Source organism: Paramacrobiotus metropolitanus, unplaced genomic scaffold (genome assembly GCF_019649055.1).
Source record: "Paramacrobiotus metropolitanus isolate TYO unplaced genomic scaffold, Prichtersi_v1.0 Parri_scaffold0000003, whole genome shotgun sequence".
In the NCBI taxonomy this organism is placed as follows: domain Eukaryota; kingdom Metazoa; phylum Tardigrada; class Eutardigrada; order Parachela; family Macrobiotidae; genus Paramacrobiotus; species Paramacrobiotus metropolitanus.
In genome coordinates, this window is record NW_026570223.1 from 370,735 (window position 1) to 387,724 (window position 16,990).

The window sequence follows — 16,990 nt, forward strand, 5'->3', positions numbered from 1 at the left end:
GTAGAAGTTTTTCGAATTTTAAGATCACTTTTAGCATTTTAAAAAAATTCCCGACCCGTGATTCGGTTTGCAACAGGTTTATATTTACAGGTATCATACCGAAAAATCACACTATCAAGATCAGCTGGCGCTTATCCTGGATCATGGTAATGTATATCCACATCTGTCAATTACCTGGCATTAAACATACCTTTAATAAGTATCCTAATGCGAGTGCAAACTATGTACTAAGCAAACGGCATTTATAACAGAAAAACTTCCTCTATGCTATCCTGATCGGGGAGCGTACCCATAACACAAATCGCGTTTCCCCGTTGTATTTGGATAGATACTCGCTGCTTGAAACAACTCTTTCGCCCGTTTCTGGCCGGTGGAAGTCGCTATACCGTTTCCAACATTCTCCACTAGCCGTGAGTTCGGCTGCTGCGCCGGCGTCACGGAGGTGCGGTTGATATACGAGGCCGCCAGCGTGTCCACGCAGGTAACATCCACGGCCAGCGGTTTACCGCACGCCCACGGTATAAGTGTGATCACATCGGGCCTTTTCTAATCCTTCACAGACAAACCTTTCGGCCCCATTCTAGAAGGGAAGCCGGCTGACTTTGGGCCTCGGGTAAATTCCGCGCTGATTCCGTCGTGTCGTGGTAGTCTTCCGGCAGACCGCTTACAGCGAAGTCCATGCCGGCCTAATTCGTCGACCAACCCTCCACAAACGCACACATGTGGGGTAATGATCGATGCTCTCAGACGCAACGCAACACTCTCTGATGCGGAAATCGTTGTCCTCCAGCAGATTACCAAGGCAGGCTGCGCGTAATGCATGAATCCACACACCTGATTCCGGGACTGATACCGCCTGGCATCATAATGGACGCTCTGTACTATCGCTCAGACCGCCAGGTGTGCTGGGTCAATCGGGACGCTCAACCAATCTGGACACTGTTCCTAGGGATTTGGATTTTCGATGTACCCACGGTGTTCATCCCAGTGTGTTAACCGTTTCTTCTGTGGAAACAGCTGCGCATCCGACGAGCAACGCAACGGAAATAACCCCAGGCACAGCAACCCGACAGTCTGTTCCATCTCAACCAGCAGTTTATGCAACTAGATATCGGGCGAATAGCCGACTCTTCCGTTTGGCCTCACTGTTTGCCGCTGGGTCCAGCGCATGCTGGCTGCCGACTATGGCATATTACACATGAGCTGATGTTATGCCGACAATGGATTTGGCGGCACTCGGTCAAGCCGAAGCAGCGCTTTGCCCGTTGCTGTCTTTACTGGATCCAATACTAGTATTTTTGTGTTTGACTATGCGGAGTTTGCATGGTTTTGTGGGACATTTGTGGCGGGCTTGCATTGTTAGGCGCAAGAATACTTGAACGGTTAAATAGGTTCTTCAAGCCACTATAGCAAATGAATTTCCAAGTAAGATAGAAATCCCTTCCTTTATCACATTGTTTCATTCAACGCAACGCATTGCTTTCCGTTTCCCTTTTGCGCCCAGTGTACTTACCTGCAACACCGTTAAAATTGAATTTAATCTATTGCGGCATACTTTATCACGTGCAGCAAAACAAACCACTTCAAAAACCTCTCACGTGTGCATGGATTCTTGTTAAAAATCTAAAACTCGAACATCCAGGCACACGACCAGCAGAAAATTTTGCAGTGCACTTCAAGAACAGCGTTCTCTTTCCAAACCTTTTGAGTTTCCAGCTGACGACAGGATTTGTTGGGCTGACATGCTGGCAACGACGTGACCATTTACATTTATGCATCCGCGGTCCGTTTACTTCGTCCGTCAATGTACTATATAAGCGCGTGTGTTCCTATCAAAACGAGTGTCGGCAGTGACTTTCCTGTTTGATACTAACTCTTCTTGCATGCTACACGCTTTTTGTTCCGCTGGATTCGACTGCTAGCGTGTTAGTTTAGCGCATACAATAATGAAGCAACTTGCCGTTTTTGCCCTTCTTATGGTGGCGCCGGTTGCCTGTAAGTGCAGTAATTTTTTCAAAACGTTTCTAGCCTGAAGTTTTGAGATAAGTTATCTTCAAAATAATTTCCAGTATATTACCGTTATAAATTTTAAACAGCGTCGTAAAATTAATGTTTTTCCATCGTTAAGTGATTGATCGTTAATATTTATTCGATTCCAGGGTGCGCGACAACTGCCAACGTTTGCCGAATTGCCGGTACGGCAACGACATTTAATTTTGGCCTAAATGGAGAAATTAAATTTTTGTTTTTTTAACTACAGGAACAGTTGTGGGATCCGTGCTGGGAAGTATTAACGGAACGCAACTGGAAGCCGGCTGTGCGGACACATCCAACGCCTGCAGCAAGAACAGCAAACCCAATGTTGCTACGAACATCCTCGGCGGCTTGGGAAACTTCTTCGGCGGCTTTGGCGGTGCTGGACAAGTGGTGCAGGGTGCCCTGAACCTGGCCTGCAGTGAGGTCGCCACCGCGGGGAAGATCGCCGATGCCGCCAAAAATAAGGATCCCAAGGAAGCGTCCAAGCAGATTGCGAAAGTGGTTTGCACTCCCATCAACTATGCGGCCATGGTGAGCAGCTGCAATGAGGCCGTGAAGGCCGCCAAAGTCCCCAAGGGATCGGATTTGACGAAGGTGAAGGGATGCGAGAATATTCATTTTGTTGACACTCTGGGAAAGGCGTGCATTCCGCAAGCAGCGTAATATGATGCCACCTTGCTTGGATTTTTTTCTACTACTCTACTGTTTTAAGTATTCAGCTTTAACATGATGTTACGGTCTATTTTTGGACTGTGAGACAAATATTTTAAATGCTTAATGTAGTTAAATTAGATAATTTGCCTGGTACTTCTTAAATGCGCATCCTTCCATGAGCGTAGTGCGCTGTGCATTAACATAAAATGCATGCACAACCCAACGGACACAATACAGCTACAAGGTACTTGGAGTAAGGTATACGGTAAATAAGCAAATGCATACAGTATTCTCGAAGGAACCGCGATAGGCCCGCCTAGTTTTTAAAGTGAAGAGTGCACTGGTAGGCGGCTCCTTGATGCAAAGTAATGCGGCATTATTACTTCTGCCTTACACTTGAGTTAAAAGGCGGAGCCTACTGTTGAGAATTTACGGTTAATAAGAGTACGAGTATGTACCTGTACTTACTAAACGGCTAACGAAACCGTTGATTGTTTTGTTGGCTCGAGTGCAGTGTAGAAGTGTCGTACACATACTCGTGCAATACACTATGCACTCTCATAGCACACCGGTTACCGATGCCGATAAACACTTAATGGGCCCAAAGATGAACAAACAGACCGCTGATTAAGATCTCATTTGAATATGGTTCACCGGCATCCCACATATAAAATCAATTAGGTAAGCAACCGATGATAGCTCAGTTGGCAGAGCGGGCGGCTGTAGTATCACAAACATCATCAGATACCGCCAGGTCCTGAGTTCAATTCTCAGTCGTCGGAAATTCTTTTTTTTTTACAAAAATTTGCACCAGATGCTAATTTTTTCAACTATCCAGCAATAAGCAAACTCCAAAGGAATTTTTTTTAATTAATTGCTTCAACGGCTAGAGTAATAAGCGAGTAATTTTCTAACGGGCGTCTTCGTTATTCATCTTGGAGGCAGCAGTTTGACGAATAAGAAATCAAATAAGTGATCGCGAGTGCACAACGAAAGGGAGATGAAAAGGATGCGAAGCAATTATATACGTAGAACTTTTTGCTTATTGTTTGTTTAGGGCTAAAAGAGTTACTTGTTGAATGCAGTTCGCATTAACGGAATAATGAAACTAGCCAAGCAACCGGCAAAAACTACTTATATTTTCTAATTAGCACAATTATGCACTACGAGTAATTTGAATGTACATCGTATCCGTCGGCCCAAAGTCTCGGGACACACAATAATTTGACAGGTTTGTGCGTAACCACAGTTCTGAAAGACAGCGATTACAGAATTTCGAATGTCCGAGCTCTGCTATTCTATGCTGGATACGACGATGTCACTCTCCTTTTCGTGCCGATACAACCAGAAGGTGCGAACGCGACCTTTTCCCTGTAAAAAATTATCTTTTTCGGCAAATCGTCTGGGATTCGGCAAAACAACCGCTTCACGCGTACCCTGACATCCAGCCATCCACGCTCGCAGGATGTCAAAGGTGGATAACCAGCAGTCAGCGAGGCAGTGTCCTCCGTTAAATGAACTTTTCCCGCATCGCCGTATGTGGCCATTCTCGACGCCATGTTAACAGTATCACCGAATCTGCATTAAAAATCGTTTTATATAAAAAACTACAAAATCTAAAGACTTACAATTTGTGCAAGCGGTTCATGAAAGGTAAGTAAAGTACGTACAAGCAATAACGCGGCACTTTGAGGCCAATGACGCCGGCCGCGCAAGGCCCTGTGCAATAATCACATTCCGGTACAGTAAAAAAACAAGCACTTGTAGATACTGAAACATCCTTACCGGAATGTATGCCAGCTCGAAGCAGAAACTGTGGATTTAACGGCTTGGCGACTAAAACGGCCGGCAAGGCCAGAGCCATTTCGCATACCGTTATGGCATGCGCTTCTGCGGATTCCTGCACCGGTATACCACCCACCACCTACAAATATTGACTTGAAGCACACCCCTCATCAGACTGTAGCGTAAACGCACCAAATAAGAATCCCGAATATTTTCCACTTTGAGCACGTTGAATTCGGAAATACCTTCATCCAACACCGTACACAACCGGGTAAGGATCTTTAGCGCCTGTTTAACATCCGTCTGCGCGGCCCAGCTGGCGAACCCATCCAGCTCCCCAAAGTAAACACTGACACTGGCGAAGGTTTTGGCAATTACCGCACTACGGTTGCGCAATTGCTCCACGACAAACAACGGCAGCATCTCCATGAGCAGCGTATCACACTTGGCTCGTTCGTGGTTCAGCTCTTGTGTACGTAAAGTCACCGCTGCTTCCAGAGTCACCACGTACGCAGAGAACTTGGTAATAGTCCGCTCCACAATATTCCCGTGGGAGATGCCATGCCGGTTTTGGACACGTTGCAAGCGCGTCGCCAACGCTTGGATGGTGGGACGTTTGCGCGGATCGCGTTTTGTACATGTCTTAATTAAAGTGTCCATCTCTGCGATAGTGTTGGTCTGAAAGGTCATTTCCGCAAAATCCGGTGCGTGTTGTTGTAAGATGGTGAGGATCAGTAAACCGATGGAGTAAATGTCGCCCGAGCGGGATCTGTGTAGTTTAGGGTTGCTGCGGTGCTCCGGTGCCATCCATAGCGTGTCAGGTTGTTCAATGAGAAGATCATTGTTGGCAAGGTGACGCACTATATCACGGTAGCGGAATTTGGCAATTTTCAGGGTAAAACGCTGGTCGATAAGGCAGTGGGTAGGTTTGAGAAAACCGTGAGCGTCTTGCAGCGTCGAATGCAGGTACGCTACGCCCTAAATTAGCCATACTTGCTATTATAAATACTAGCAACAATTATAAAATAGCGATAGGTCCTTAATTTATTCCGAAAGATAGATATGAAAAGACCAAGAAAGATAGCTATGATTTTCGTTGCCACGTATCTTTGCTGACCTGAATGATATCCATAATCAGGGAAAACTGGAACTCTTTATCCATTTGCATCATATCAAACAGAGTCAGAATATTGCCTTTCTGGCAGTAGTCAGAGACCATTAGCGCATCGTCCATATCGATGATTAAACCGTAGAATTTGTGTATGCATTGATGCTGCAAGCAGTTAATTCTTGATGAACACCACGCTTTACATAATACATGAAATACCACGCTACCTCAAGAATCGGAATGATCTTGGACAATTTCTCCATATGCAGAGCTTGTTTACCATTTGACCTTTGCAAGGGTATCCGCTGTGCCCACACCAGGCGCTGATTCCAGTTAATAGTGCCGTGGGTGAATTTCGTCAAATCCAGCCGCATTTCCAAATCGCTTATATTAAGCAGCCACCAAAATCCCAGGGATTTTCGAGCAGCCATGTTAATCCAGTGGCGTATAAAGAAAACAGACATGCACAATATCAACATCCCCGCAATAGCGGGGATGACGATGGAACTATATGCCGGGCCTGCAACAGGATTGCTATATTATTATGAATTACTTTTATCAGCAAGAGCTTGTTGTTTGCGGTAACCATTGTACTGGCAGGGGCCTTCAGTGCCGAGGAAGCCACAAAGCGGAATATCCAGGGGAACAGCACCACCTATCCATGGGAATGACATGTTGGCTAACCACTGCAGTTCATCTGAACCAGCATCAAAATGACCAGACAGCTACAAACAGAAAAAAGCATTGCTGATGTGCTTCTATAGTGAAAGTTCTTGGTTTATTGCAACCAGTGCGCACACCAGTACAGTATTTCTTTTATTTTTTGACGAGAATTTCTGGCCGAGTTATAAAAATTATTTTTGATAAACCAACAATTTAACTGCCAAAGTGGCGCTTGTCAACTTGTCCTTATATTGTATTAAGAAGAGTTTGCTGGGTAACGTTTAGCAAGCGTCGAGCGCATGATTTCGACGAAAATTGCATGTGTACTGGGAAGAATTTACCTGCATAGAATGTCGATCATTATGGAAAGAAAATACATCGACGTTGACCAATTTGACTCCTTGCTCCGTCAAAGCAATGTTTCCGCTTGTCAATCGGAAGCGCTGCCCAAATGCCGCCGTAGCCATGGCACTTCCGCTGCATTGTGCACCGCCGGATCGATTCAGCGTCTGCATCGCCAATACGGGCAGCATTTCCACGATCTCGTAGGTGGCGCGGATCGTGTAGGAATCCATCGGCTGTTAATCAGCAAGGAATGGTTAATCAGTACAGGCGGGAGATGCTGATTGTTTATTCAACAGCTGCTAATGCCGGGTGATGGAATTAGGCCAGCCTGGCAAAGAGCACGGACATGTATTTAGGTACCTGGTCACCGGTGTCAAACTTGGTGTTATACTGGCTTCGACTGATTTGGGCTAATTCTTCGTTGAGAGACGGTGGAGCGGAGTTGGCGGTGGAGATTACCAGGAAGAATGTCCACTGTGCCAGTAATAGGTCCTAGGGATTCGTCGCAGAAAATGGATGTTGTTAAATAATTAGTTTAATTGCTGTTCATCTATGAGAAAAGATGTAGGAAATTTACCGTGTCAATGAAGTTATTAAAATACGCCGCGCGCCCGTACGAGGAAGCTTGCACAGGTTGTATATTGATGAAAACCTATCAACATTTCGAATTCGTGATCGGAGTACAATCCTATTTTGAGAAATTCTTGCGTTTGCAGTAAGACTTACATACTCCCCATTGTTCATTCCTGATTTTCCCGCTAGTTTCTGGAAACCGTAAATCAAGTATTTTAATCTTTTATGCAATCATAAATACTCGCATTAGCATTACACTGCAGTGCATGTGACGCGTGTTTCGTGTTCAGAAATAATCATTGCTTAAGTCCATCTTGCCACTGTCTTGCTCTTTAACAAACTGACATTGGCTTCGCTAATCATGCACACTGGCAATGCAATACTCAAATAATTTATTAAATTTTCCATAACACGCAACCTTGGTACTTATGTACAGATTGGAATTATAAAGTTAATATTTACCCGAACTGTCAACACCGTCGATGCCGCAGTAAGAAAGATGAAAACTACAATAAAATATATATTCCATTGCAATAACTTGCTGTTAGGATGATTAAAGAAGCACGTAAACAATACAATCGATATAAGCATATAATTATTAAAACACTGCGATGCTAACCTCTGCTCCGTTTGCGAGCGATATCCAGCGACTGCACCATGGTCTGTTGGGATGACCCCTTGAACGTTACAGTCTCCAGTGTATCATTGAAAGTTGTTGTTGCTGCCAGACGACGGATGGCTTTGTTGATCATTCCGTAGATGATCGTCGTCGCTTCAGTGTCCAACAAAACTGTCACGTGCTTCCATTTGAAATAGCGCAGCAGGCTGAATAGTGCGTTAACCTGGCTATCGTACGTGGCGCCCATGGTCAGCGAGTTCGGGTACCACTTGGTATTGATCAGTTCGCTTTGGCCAAGTCCACTAGAAAGAATCACGTGCAGTTTTTTTCGCACATCGTTAAGCAGAAAAGGATAATATTATTTACTTGTTGATGACCAACCAGTCCCATTCTGCAACAAATTAATCACGGATAAGCGGATTGATTAATCTATAAGGTTTCTGCTATAATGCTCTCTCACCTCGAACCAGATTGGATATCGTCGGAAAATCATTGCACGCTAGCCAACAAAAATACACATAGCGAACACAGAAACCTTATATTTTGTTTACTTGAAACGGCTGTTAACCGTACCAATGGCAATTACGACATGGCAAACGGGATCGTCCCAACGGGAGTCATCGACGTGGCGGTAATAATATTCTCCCAATAATGCCGCACTGCTGGCTGCTAATTGCGCGCAGTCTAGCGGCAGCGCGCCCCTTACTTGCTGTACGGCGACGGTTATGTTTTGCTCAGCATAGACCGTGCTGGTGCGCTGTGTCGCCAAGGTCAGCGCGGCGCCGGTCCAGGCTAAGCCAGGGGCGATTGTCGCATCCACCGGCAGCAGACTGACCACTTCAATGTGGATACAGTGTGCAATGTCGGTCAGCGTTATACAAAACCAAACGATACCAAGATATGTTGATGGGATCATGCTAGAAAGCCAAAAAAATGACAATAATATTGCGGTATGCGCGGAAGAAATGGTCTCCTTTTCCAGTATAGGTAGAGATGTTCAAACCTCAAATGAGAGAGCGCAATCGGATATTGCCCGATTCCGATGCTGAGTCGCTGACTCGCTAAAATGATCTTTGCTGACTACCATATACAGCGATCCTATAATTCACGGTTTTACGTAACAAAAAGATTATGACGACTACAGTTTCTGCGCGCATTACAGGGCTCCAATGTTTGATTCCCGGCTGATTGATTTCTGTACTCATGCTATGATCTTTGGTACGCGTACTGCAGCACTTCACGATACCTGGAACAGTTGTTCACTGGCAGAAAGGTACGCATGTACGGATACGTGCGTAGACGCAAGGTCGCATAACAAACCGAAAGTGCCGGCAACCTGCGTGACAGGGGCATTTTTGACTGCCGACCGGGGACAGCTTTCAGATCACATTACTGCCGCTTTACGCGCGACTAACGGGAAAATTGCTCCTCGTAGACCTTATGCTATAACGAACCCCACCCACAACCAATGAGCAGCTGTTTAGCCAACGAATCCTAATTGCACAGAGAACAGAAATTTTCTCCGATTCAAATCCAAATTGCAAAGGCATATCATTAGTTACCATGCATGCGATATTAAACTTTTTAAAATCCCAAAGTCAGAGTTTTCCTTTTCCTTTCATGATAGATCAATTTTACGTTTTGTTTCGGTGGATAACGGTTTCGCTGAATTTCACTATTCGTTGGTTGTCGTCGTGCCTTTCTTGTAGATAAGAAGTTATTAGTATTGATAACTTTTATTGGGTCACAAATCCACCCCGGTGCTTTTAAAAAACAACATTATTGTACAAAACCAATAAAGAATTTTATTAATTACAATAAAAACAGTTGCAAATTTGTCACAAAGAACTGGTTTACAAAAGCAAACAGTGGCAAAATAGAAAAATTCGAAGCTATTTATTTCCTCGTAGCCTCTCTCAACAGGTAGCACTGCAGATTGTACGTCAAGGCGTACTACAGGTTTTACATCAGGTTGTACTACATGATGCACATCAGGTTGCACTGTAGGGTGTACATCAGGGTGTACTACAGGGTGTACCTTAGTGTATATTACAGGATGTGGAACAGTGCGTTCCTTTATTAATAAATATTATATTTTAACGTAATTTTAACTAATAATATTAAAGTTTGAAGTAATAAATATTGTCTTATCTATATTGAGTAAATGAAACACGAGATAAAAATTTACATGAAAAACCATTATTCAAAAACTTCGGCACCACGTTTTTAGAACATGATCGAAGTTCCTGGTGCGAAGTGCATCAACATTATATGCATTATCATTATATTTAAAAATGTAATATGGCTTGTTTTTATTATCGTAACAGCTAGTTTCTATATTGTTAATTCTCTTTTAAAACAAAATTTCAATTTCACCTTGTCCAAATTATGTTTGTAAAAATTGCGTTTTAGTTATTTCTTCAACGCTACCTAAACAGTTTGGCTCTACCGGTATAATTACTGAGTATTTGCAAACAGCTCTGTTCCTGAAAACTTTACTTAGGACACAAGTTTCAGAAATTCTAATTGCTAATAAGTTTGTTAGGGAAATCAATAAATAAACTTGTGGTGTCTTTAATTTATGACGATGTCGTTTTATAACATTGCAGGGCGGGCATACTACATGTTGAAAGGTTAGCTAGCCATCGTACATTAGAATGCACCATAAAGCTGTGCGTGTCGGCGTTCGTTATAACTTCATTTTGTAAAAAAGTTTTGCATATCTGCAGTTATTTTTTATGTTTTTTTGTCGTGTTTTTATTAATATTGATATAACAATATTTATTATTTCAAATTTCAGTATTATCGTGTTATAATTACATTGAAATATCATTTTGTTATTAAATTAACGTTATGTAGCACACTCTGTAGTACAACTTAATGTACGTCCGGTAGTACACCTTGATGTACATCCGTAGTACTCTTTGATGTACATCCTGTAGTACTCCTTGATGTACATCCTGTAGTACAACCTGATGTAAAATTTATAGTACATCCTGATGGGGCGGCTATGAAAAGCAGCTTAGAAATTTCTGTATTTTGTCACCTTTTTTTGCTGGCAAGTTTATTTTCCGCAACGAAAAATGCATTTTATTGTTGTAATGTTTGATGCTTTGGTTGTTTTTTGTACACCGGTGTTTAATTGTAAAATCCGTGGGGCAAATCTTATGGCGGAAGCTATTTTCATTTACATGAAAAGCGTGACAACAATCAGTTCATAACGACACGACTTCATCTATACTTCCGATAGTCATCGATATCAATGAAATTTAACGAAAACGTAATCAGCAGAAACCAAAACGTCAAAATTATTTCATAAATAAAATAAAAAAGAGAACTGACGCTTTGATTAAAAAAAGTTCTATATTCCACATATTGTGTATCCGCTAACGGTATTAATTAAAGTTCTGTACATAGTAAGTATTTCCAATGTGCATTATTTCTGTGGGCAATTACGATTCGTTGGCTAAGATACTGCTCATTGGCTGTGGGTGCGGCTCGTTATACCGTTAGGGCTACGAGGAGCAATTTTCCCGTTAGCCGCGCGTCTGCCACTTTGGCACGGATGATGCAGATGCGTAGTTGTGGCAACTTATGACACGGTGCTGCTGCTAAATGTACCGGTTGTTAAATTTGAAATACCCTAATAAAAAATTTCTCAACACATTAGTCAGTGCTTCAACAATCAATCGCTATTTGTTTCCTCTGAGTTAGAACTGTAGATTCTGTTTAACATGTGTGTAACACGAGAGAACGTGGTCATGCAGCTGATTACAAATATTAGTGATATATAGCCTCATCTACATATTATTCTGCAGTAGCGCGCTGTTACTCATGAAGAAAGTGGCAAGCATTCGTAAATGTTGCTGCTCTTCTGTTTTGCTGTTTGGTTTATTTTGCTGTTCTTAGGTCATTACAACATAATTTTTACCAGTTGCATATTTGTTGTTTATTTTTAGCATATTTGTTGCAATGAATAGTGCATTGCCTATCGTGATTCATGTGCCACGGTTGCCTATTTTATCAGTCAAACCTAATCAATTAACTTTCAGTGTGTAATTCCGTGTACAGCCGTAATTATCAAACTTCTAGTGTATACTTTAAAAGCCGCTTTGCGTTCCGCACCTAAATAACCGCTTTTCTCCTGCGTCATGTGCGAGAGTAGGCATACTTGGAAAAACGAATTAAAATGCGAAAAATTCCTTATGGTAGTATTGTTTTATTTTGAGGGTGGAGTTTGCTCAGTTTATTTTATTCACTGAATACAAAAACCGTCGAGGTAGTAATCAGCAAACGTGCACGGCCAGAATTTTTCAAATTAATTGCTCAAAACCCTTGCCACAACCAGTTACCAGAATTTAGGGAGTAATTCCTACGTTGTGATAACAAATTTTTTTCACAATACCACATCTAATCACCGCGTTTGTAAAAATAAATACTGGTGCAGTGGTGCCTGTGATCGGTAACTTTTAGATACGGTTTATTAATGGACTATCAAATTTGTACTACTACAAGTATAAAGTATAGCTGTTTTCTGCGATTTCTGTGGTATTGCGTAAAAGTAGGCCAAGCATGCATGCATGCGTAAAATGCATGATTGATGGTATAAAAAGTTTGATTCCCGCTTTCCATTGTATTCTAATATTGTTGTTTCCTCATCCTTATCTTTGATGTATCTGTAATTAAATTTTTATTCAATGAAATGTACATTTTTGCAATTATACAGTACGTATGACTGGATTCCAGGCGCGCATGCGTTGTAGAATGTTGCACCTTTTATTCTCCCAAATTTCAGTAGACCCCACTTTGCAGAAATTGTTGAAGTTTATTCGGCGATCGACATATGCCCTACCTCAATCCGCAGGCTAAAATCCAGCTAGGGTAATTAATGAGTTTAACGACCTCGTGTAAAAAAACGACCCGGCATCTGCAACACCGGTTGCTGTAATTCTGTATCTTTTGATACCATCAATCATGCATTCCATCGTTTTATTAAGCACTTCACACTTAACAGCATGCCTTCGCCGGAAGCCAGAATATTTTTATTTTTGCCAAGAATACTGTAAATAATACCTATATCGCAGTCTGTAAAAGAAACAGCTATGTGGTTTTATGAGTTTGATGATCCATTAGTAAACCGGCAGCAGTTATTGATCACAGGCACTAGCATTTATTTCACAAGCTCCTAATTTAATTTAATGTCCACACCTGTTCATTGAAATATTACCACTTTAATATTGGTTTCAAAATACCAAACTTATGCAAAATGAGCCGCACCGCACACACTTACGGATTTTCGGCTATAATTTTTTTTCTGAGCTATCCGAAGAGTTGGGCCTCATGGTACACCAATCCTGGAGATCCCTCGGTAGCGAAAGATTTCCCGCATCCGCTTTGCAACTACAATGGGCCCTACAGACTGGAATGCACTAAAGCCGATTTACGTTTGCCAGGAAACTTTAACATCAGCGCCCTCGCAAATACCAGTAAATTATATAACTTTGTCAATTATCTCACGCTCGACTGCCCTACTAGTGCCAAACGCACCTACTGCAATACCGTTGGCCCCGGCGCCCAACCCCTTTCGTACCGCGAATGGATTTGGGATGTGACGCTGATTGGCTTTCAGGCTGAAGGAGGCGGGAGAGCGCCCATCAATGTCCTGCTGTCGAAACTGCCCACTCTCCTTCGTCTACAAGTACACTACTCCAGGATCGGCACACTGGATAAAAATTTTCTTCAGAATTTCAAATATCTGGAAGAGTTTGATGTGCGTAACAACGACATCAGTGCTATCGACATTCATGCTCTGGAACCATTGGCTAACCTCAACCGGCTCAAGATGGGCGGTAATTTGATACAGAAGTTTGACTGGGGTGCCCTTAAGCCGGTTGCCGAAAAATTGGTATGTTGTAAAAACTTTTTTGATTTGCAGAAAAGTGCTTTTTGATGCCCTTTTTGATGAGCTCAAGTATGCGTGATGTCAGTGTACGATTCCGCTTTTTAAAAAAATTAATAAGCTTTTTGGTTGCGCGGAATAATTTTCCCAGGGAAATCAACAATTCTTCTGTTAACCTACTGTACTTGTTATTTTTCGACAGTATTTATTGGAACTTGATGGACAGAATCCACCTCTGAAATCCCTGCAGCGCAGCGGCCCGCTGTTTTCCATCAACATCACCAATCTACTATTGAACAACAGCCGTCTGTCTATGATTCCCAAGGATGTTGTGGACACCTTCGAAGTACGCCAATATTTTGAAGTGGTCATTGACGTTCGCAATAACCCATTCTGCCCGAATAAAGGCGACTGCTCGTGCTGTGAGATGAAAGATCTAGCCAACTGGTTCGAGAAGCGAACTTCCTGGGCCGCCGGCTCTAAAGACGAGTGGAAGCATTCTACCACCGTCTCGGCCAATTGCGGACCGACCTCGAATACGGGCAATGGGAATTCAGTCAAAGAGTTTACGAAAACGAATCCTCTGTTGCCGCGTTCTTATGAGAAGTGCAAGTAAATGCGTGTTATACATTGTCACGGGTTCATGAAATACAGTATGCGGTATGCCGGCCTTTTGGAACTCCACTTCCGCCAAGAAGACACAAAGAATCTGTCTGTGACGTGTCTGACAATGATACCGATTCTCTAGATACGTAAGTCAATAATCGTTTATTTTTGCTTGAAAACTGCTAAATCCGCGACACTAGTTCCAAAATTTTAAAATTCTGATTAAAAGTGATCTTGATCAAAATCTTCTTGACACAATCTTGACTGAAAGCCGGTCGTCCATGTCAAAATGTATTAAAAACGGTTGATGAGGGAAAAGGATTTTTTGTCTATTTAGCGAAAAAGTTGCGTATTCGGAATATGCAAGTTTATATATATTCGGAATATGCAGGTAAAGGTTTTTTTGGGAACGACCGGGAATATGATATTCCCGGTCATTCACAATTATGTATGATGCCATCTACCATTCGCTTCTTATAATAGCAAAGGTACTGTTATTCAATCGCAATCATCAGTGTGTACGATTTACGCATACGGTACACAGTACCAGAAATTCGACATCTCAACGTCACTGCTGACATTTCACTGCAGTACTTGTACCCACAATACTGCATACACGACCAACCTGACTCACGTCAGCAGAGTAGAATCTGGACTTACTTGTGGAAGATACACGGAAATATTAATATTACCCAACAACACGATCGCGACCAAACACTCAACTCAAACACACCACAACACCCAGGGATCCCGACCAGCCGATGGTCTGGCCGATCCACACGACTTCCGCTAAAGAACTATCTCTAGCTCCCTAACAAAGGTCACACTAACATCCGGATACTCAGTACTAGATTCGAGATGGAATATCCGCGCTGAATCTAGGACCAAGCTAGAATCAAGACTCCTCAGGACTGATTCTGTGGTCCAGAATCACGACTGCATTTGCCCATTCACTCAATGGACGTGTGTCATCTACACCGTAGCTGCACCTTGCACGTACAACATAGCCAACTAGCTAGACGTATTCGTTCAAACTGCGTGCTTTGATTTTTTAACTTTCATTAAATTTTGGTGTCATGCACAGCTCTGTACATTGCAAATTCGTTTACAAAAGCGTTCACAGATGTGATAGCGGTCTCCAAAGATTTTGGACTGACCTAGGCCGTTATACAGTATGATTAGTTTTGCACTTATTAATCGCGCTACACCACATGAAGATTAACCGCTCTTTTCATACTGCAGTTATGCCAGTTTCAAATACTAATAATCAGTTCCGACATTTTGATAGCGATGTAAATTACGATACTAGTGATAATTAGCCATAGTTTTCCTCTGCGTTTAGAATAATAAGTTAGAAACGACGTTATTATGGCAAGGGAAATCGAAGCTGCGTTTGGTGTCGTTTGCCACAGGCATTTTTCGGAGCTTTATAAAATAACCTTATTATGCTAGCTTTCTTCAGTACAAAGTACTGGTATGAACTAAGGGGTGTCTTAAGAGGAGCAGCATCCAGCATTTACCACTGACGTTTTACCGCACAGCTTTACCATTGACGTTACCAAATGATTCCCATCGCGGGTCTGTCTCTCTGATTCTGCCATGAAATAATGACCAATTATCTGCATTTCCTGGAGGTATTCATTTTAAAGAGACAGAACAATGCAATGTGCAATTATGGAGGAAAAAGACGCTTCATCCGACAGAGAAATCACCGAAACGCGAACCTTGTTTTGCTAGTGAACCGCAACAGGAGCTTTAACCAATATTGCAGTGTATCAGCGGAAATAAAATTTTGTCATATTCGTTAATTCTGGGAGCAGCATGGAAGAAGTTGACGCTACTAGTGAAATGCATTGAGCCATAAAAATAATTGCGGATGTTCGACAAAAGCATTTCCTCGATGCTCACGCCATTAAAGCTACCAAGTTCCGGTCTGTTATCATCGCAAATCGATGTGTTCCCGGAATCATCCCAACTACGCTTGTTCTGACATAATTACGTGATGGTTTCATGCACGGAAAAATTGATCTCTTTATCTGTATAGCGTCATGTAACGTTCACTAGTTATCGGTGTGCTCGTATAATGTGAAATGTGAATCTTGACGGACGTGGTGATTATCTGCACATGTGCACTAATCCTTAGTTACAATAGTGTTTTCAATATGTTATGGTTATTTCCCGTATGTGGTGCCGGCGTGAATTGCATCTGGCCCAGGTTGACGCATTAAATAAGTTACTGCGTTAACTGAACGCCTTTAACAACACGAAAGGAAGCCTTTACGAGAATGTCGGTCCTTCAAGCCCGGTTTCTAAATAACCCTATTACTAATCCTTTCTTTTTGGAGAAAATGTGCGGTGTTGCTGGAAACACTGATATAGAGCTTAGCCGGTTAACGAACCGATATATCTGTATAATATCTCCTAGCGTGTTCGACCAGCATTTCTCCCCAATGCTTTCCAGAAAAACACCCATCTACACCCGCTCAAATTGCAGGCACTTACGCCGGTAAAGATATTAATAACATCTAATATTCCGTGTGCCGAATCGAATGTCCGGGAGTCAATTTATGTGTTGCCTTCCACTTATCGATCAACATTTTATCACAGATCCAGAGTAATCATAATAATTACCCACCATCAAAAGGAGATGCGTTGGAATCTATCATGGATCGGCGGGTCCATATGAATTTTGTGGTTAAAA

General features: G+C 42.4%; 3 protein-coding genes and 1 non-coding gene across 4 annotated transcripts; 3 read left to right on the plus strand and 1 right to left on the minus strand.

The window, feature by feature from the left end:
- Nucleotides 1-1,830: 1,830 nt before the first annotated feature.
- LOC129596839 (uncharacterized) lies at nt 1,831-2,844 on the plus strand. Its single transcript, XM_055494221.1, has 3 exons — nt 1,831-1,995; nt 2,160-2,195; nt 2,261-2,844. The coding sequence occupies exons 1-3, from the start codon at nt 1,947-1,949 to the stop codon at nt 2,698-2,700; spliced, it is 525 nt and encodes a 174-aa protein (XP_055350196.1). The 5' UTR covers nt 1,831-1,946; the 3' UTR covers nt 2,701-2,844.
- Nucleotides 2,845-3,380: 536 nt separating this feature from the next.
- Nucleotides 3,381-3,473, plus strand: Trnay-gua (transfer RNA tyrosine (anticodon GUA)). Its single transcript has 2 exons — nt 3,381-3,417; nt 3,438-3,473. It is a non-coding gene; the product is annotated as a tRNA-Tyr (tRNA).
- Nucleotides 3,474-3,820: 347 nt separating this feature from the next.
- LOC129597176 (atrial natriuretic peptide receptor 1-like) lies at nt 3,821-8,921 on the minus strand. Its single transcript, XM_055494640.1, has 18 exons — nt 8,788-8,921; nt 8,358-8,701; nt 8,245-8,283; nt 8,151-8,175; nt 7,785-8,086; nt 7,628-7,671; nt 7,319-7,357; nt 7,170-7,244; nt 6,953-7,084; nt 6,589-6,825; nt 6,171-6,309; nt 5,812-6,104; nt 5,594-5,749; nt 4,669-5,454; nt 4,477-4,615; nt 4,362-4,410; nt 4,128-4,269; nt 3,821-4,062 (listed from the first exon to the last, which is right to left on the minus strand). Exons 2-18 carry the CDS (start codon nt 8,698-8,700, stop codon nt 3,985-3,987), a joined length of 3,018 nt encoding a protein of 1,005 aa, XP_055350615.1. The 5' UTR covers nt 8,701; nt 8,788-8,921; the 3' UTR covers nt 3,821-3,984.
- Nucleotides 8,922-12,866: 3,945 nt separating this feature from the next.
- Nucleotides 12,867-14,476, plus strand: LOC129597856 (uncharacterized). The gene is made up of 2 exons (XM_055495550.1): nt 12,867-13,689; nt 13,886-14,476. The coding sequence occupies exons 1-2, from the start codon at nt 13,051-13,053 to the stop codon at nt 14,297-14,299; spliced, it is 1,053 nt and encodes a 350-aa protein (XP_055351525.1). The 5' UTR covers nt 12,867-13,050; the 3' UTR covers nt 14,300-14,476.
- Nucleotides 14,477-16,990: the final 2,514 nt, after the last annotated feature.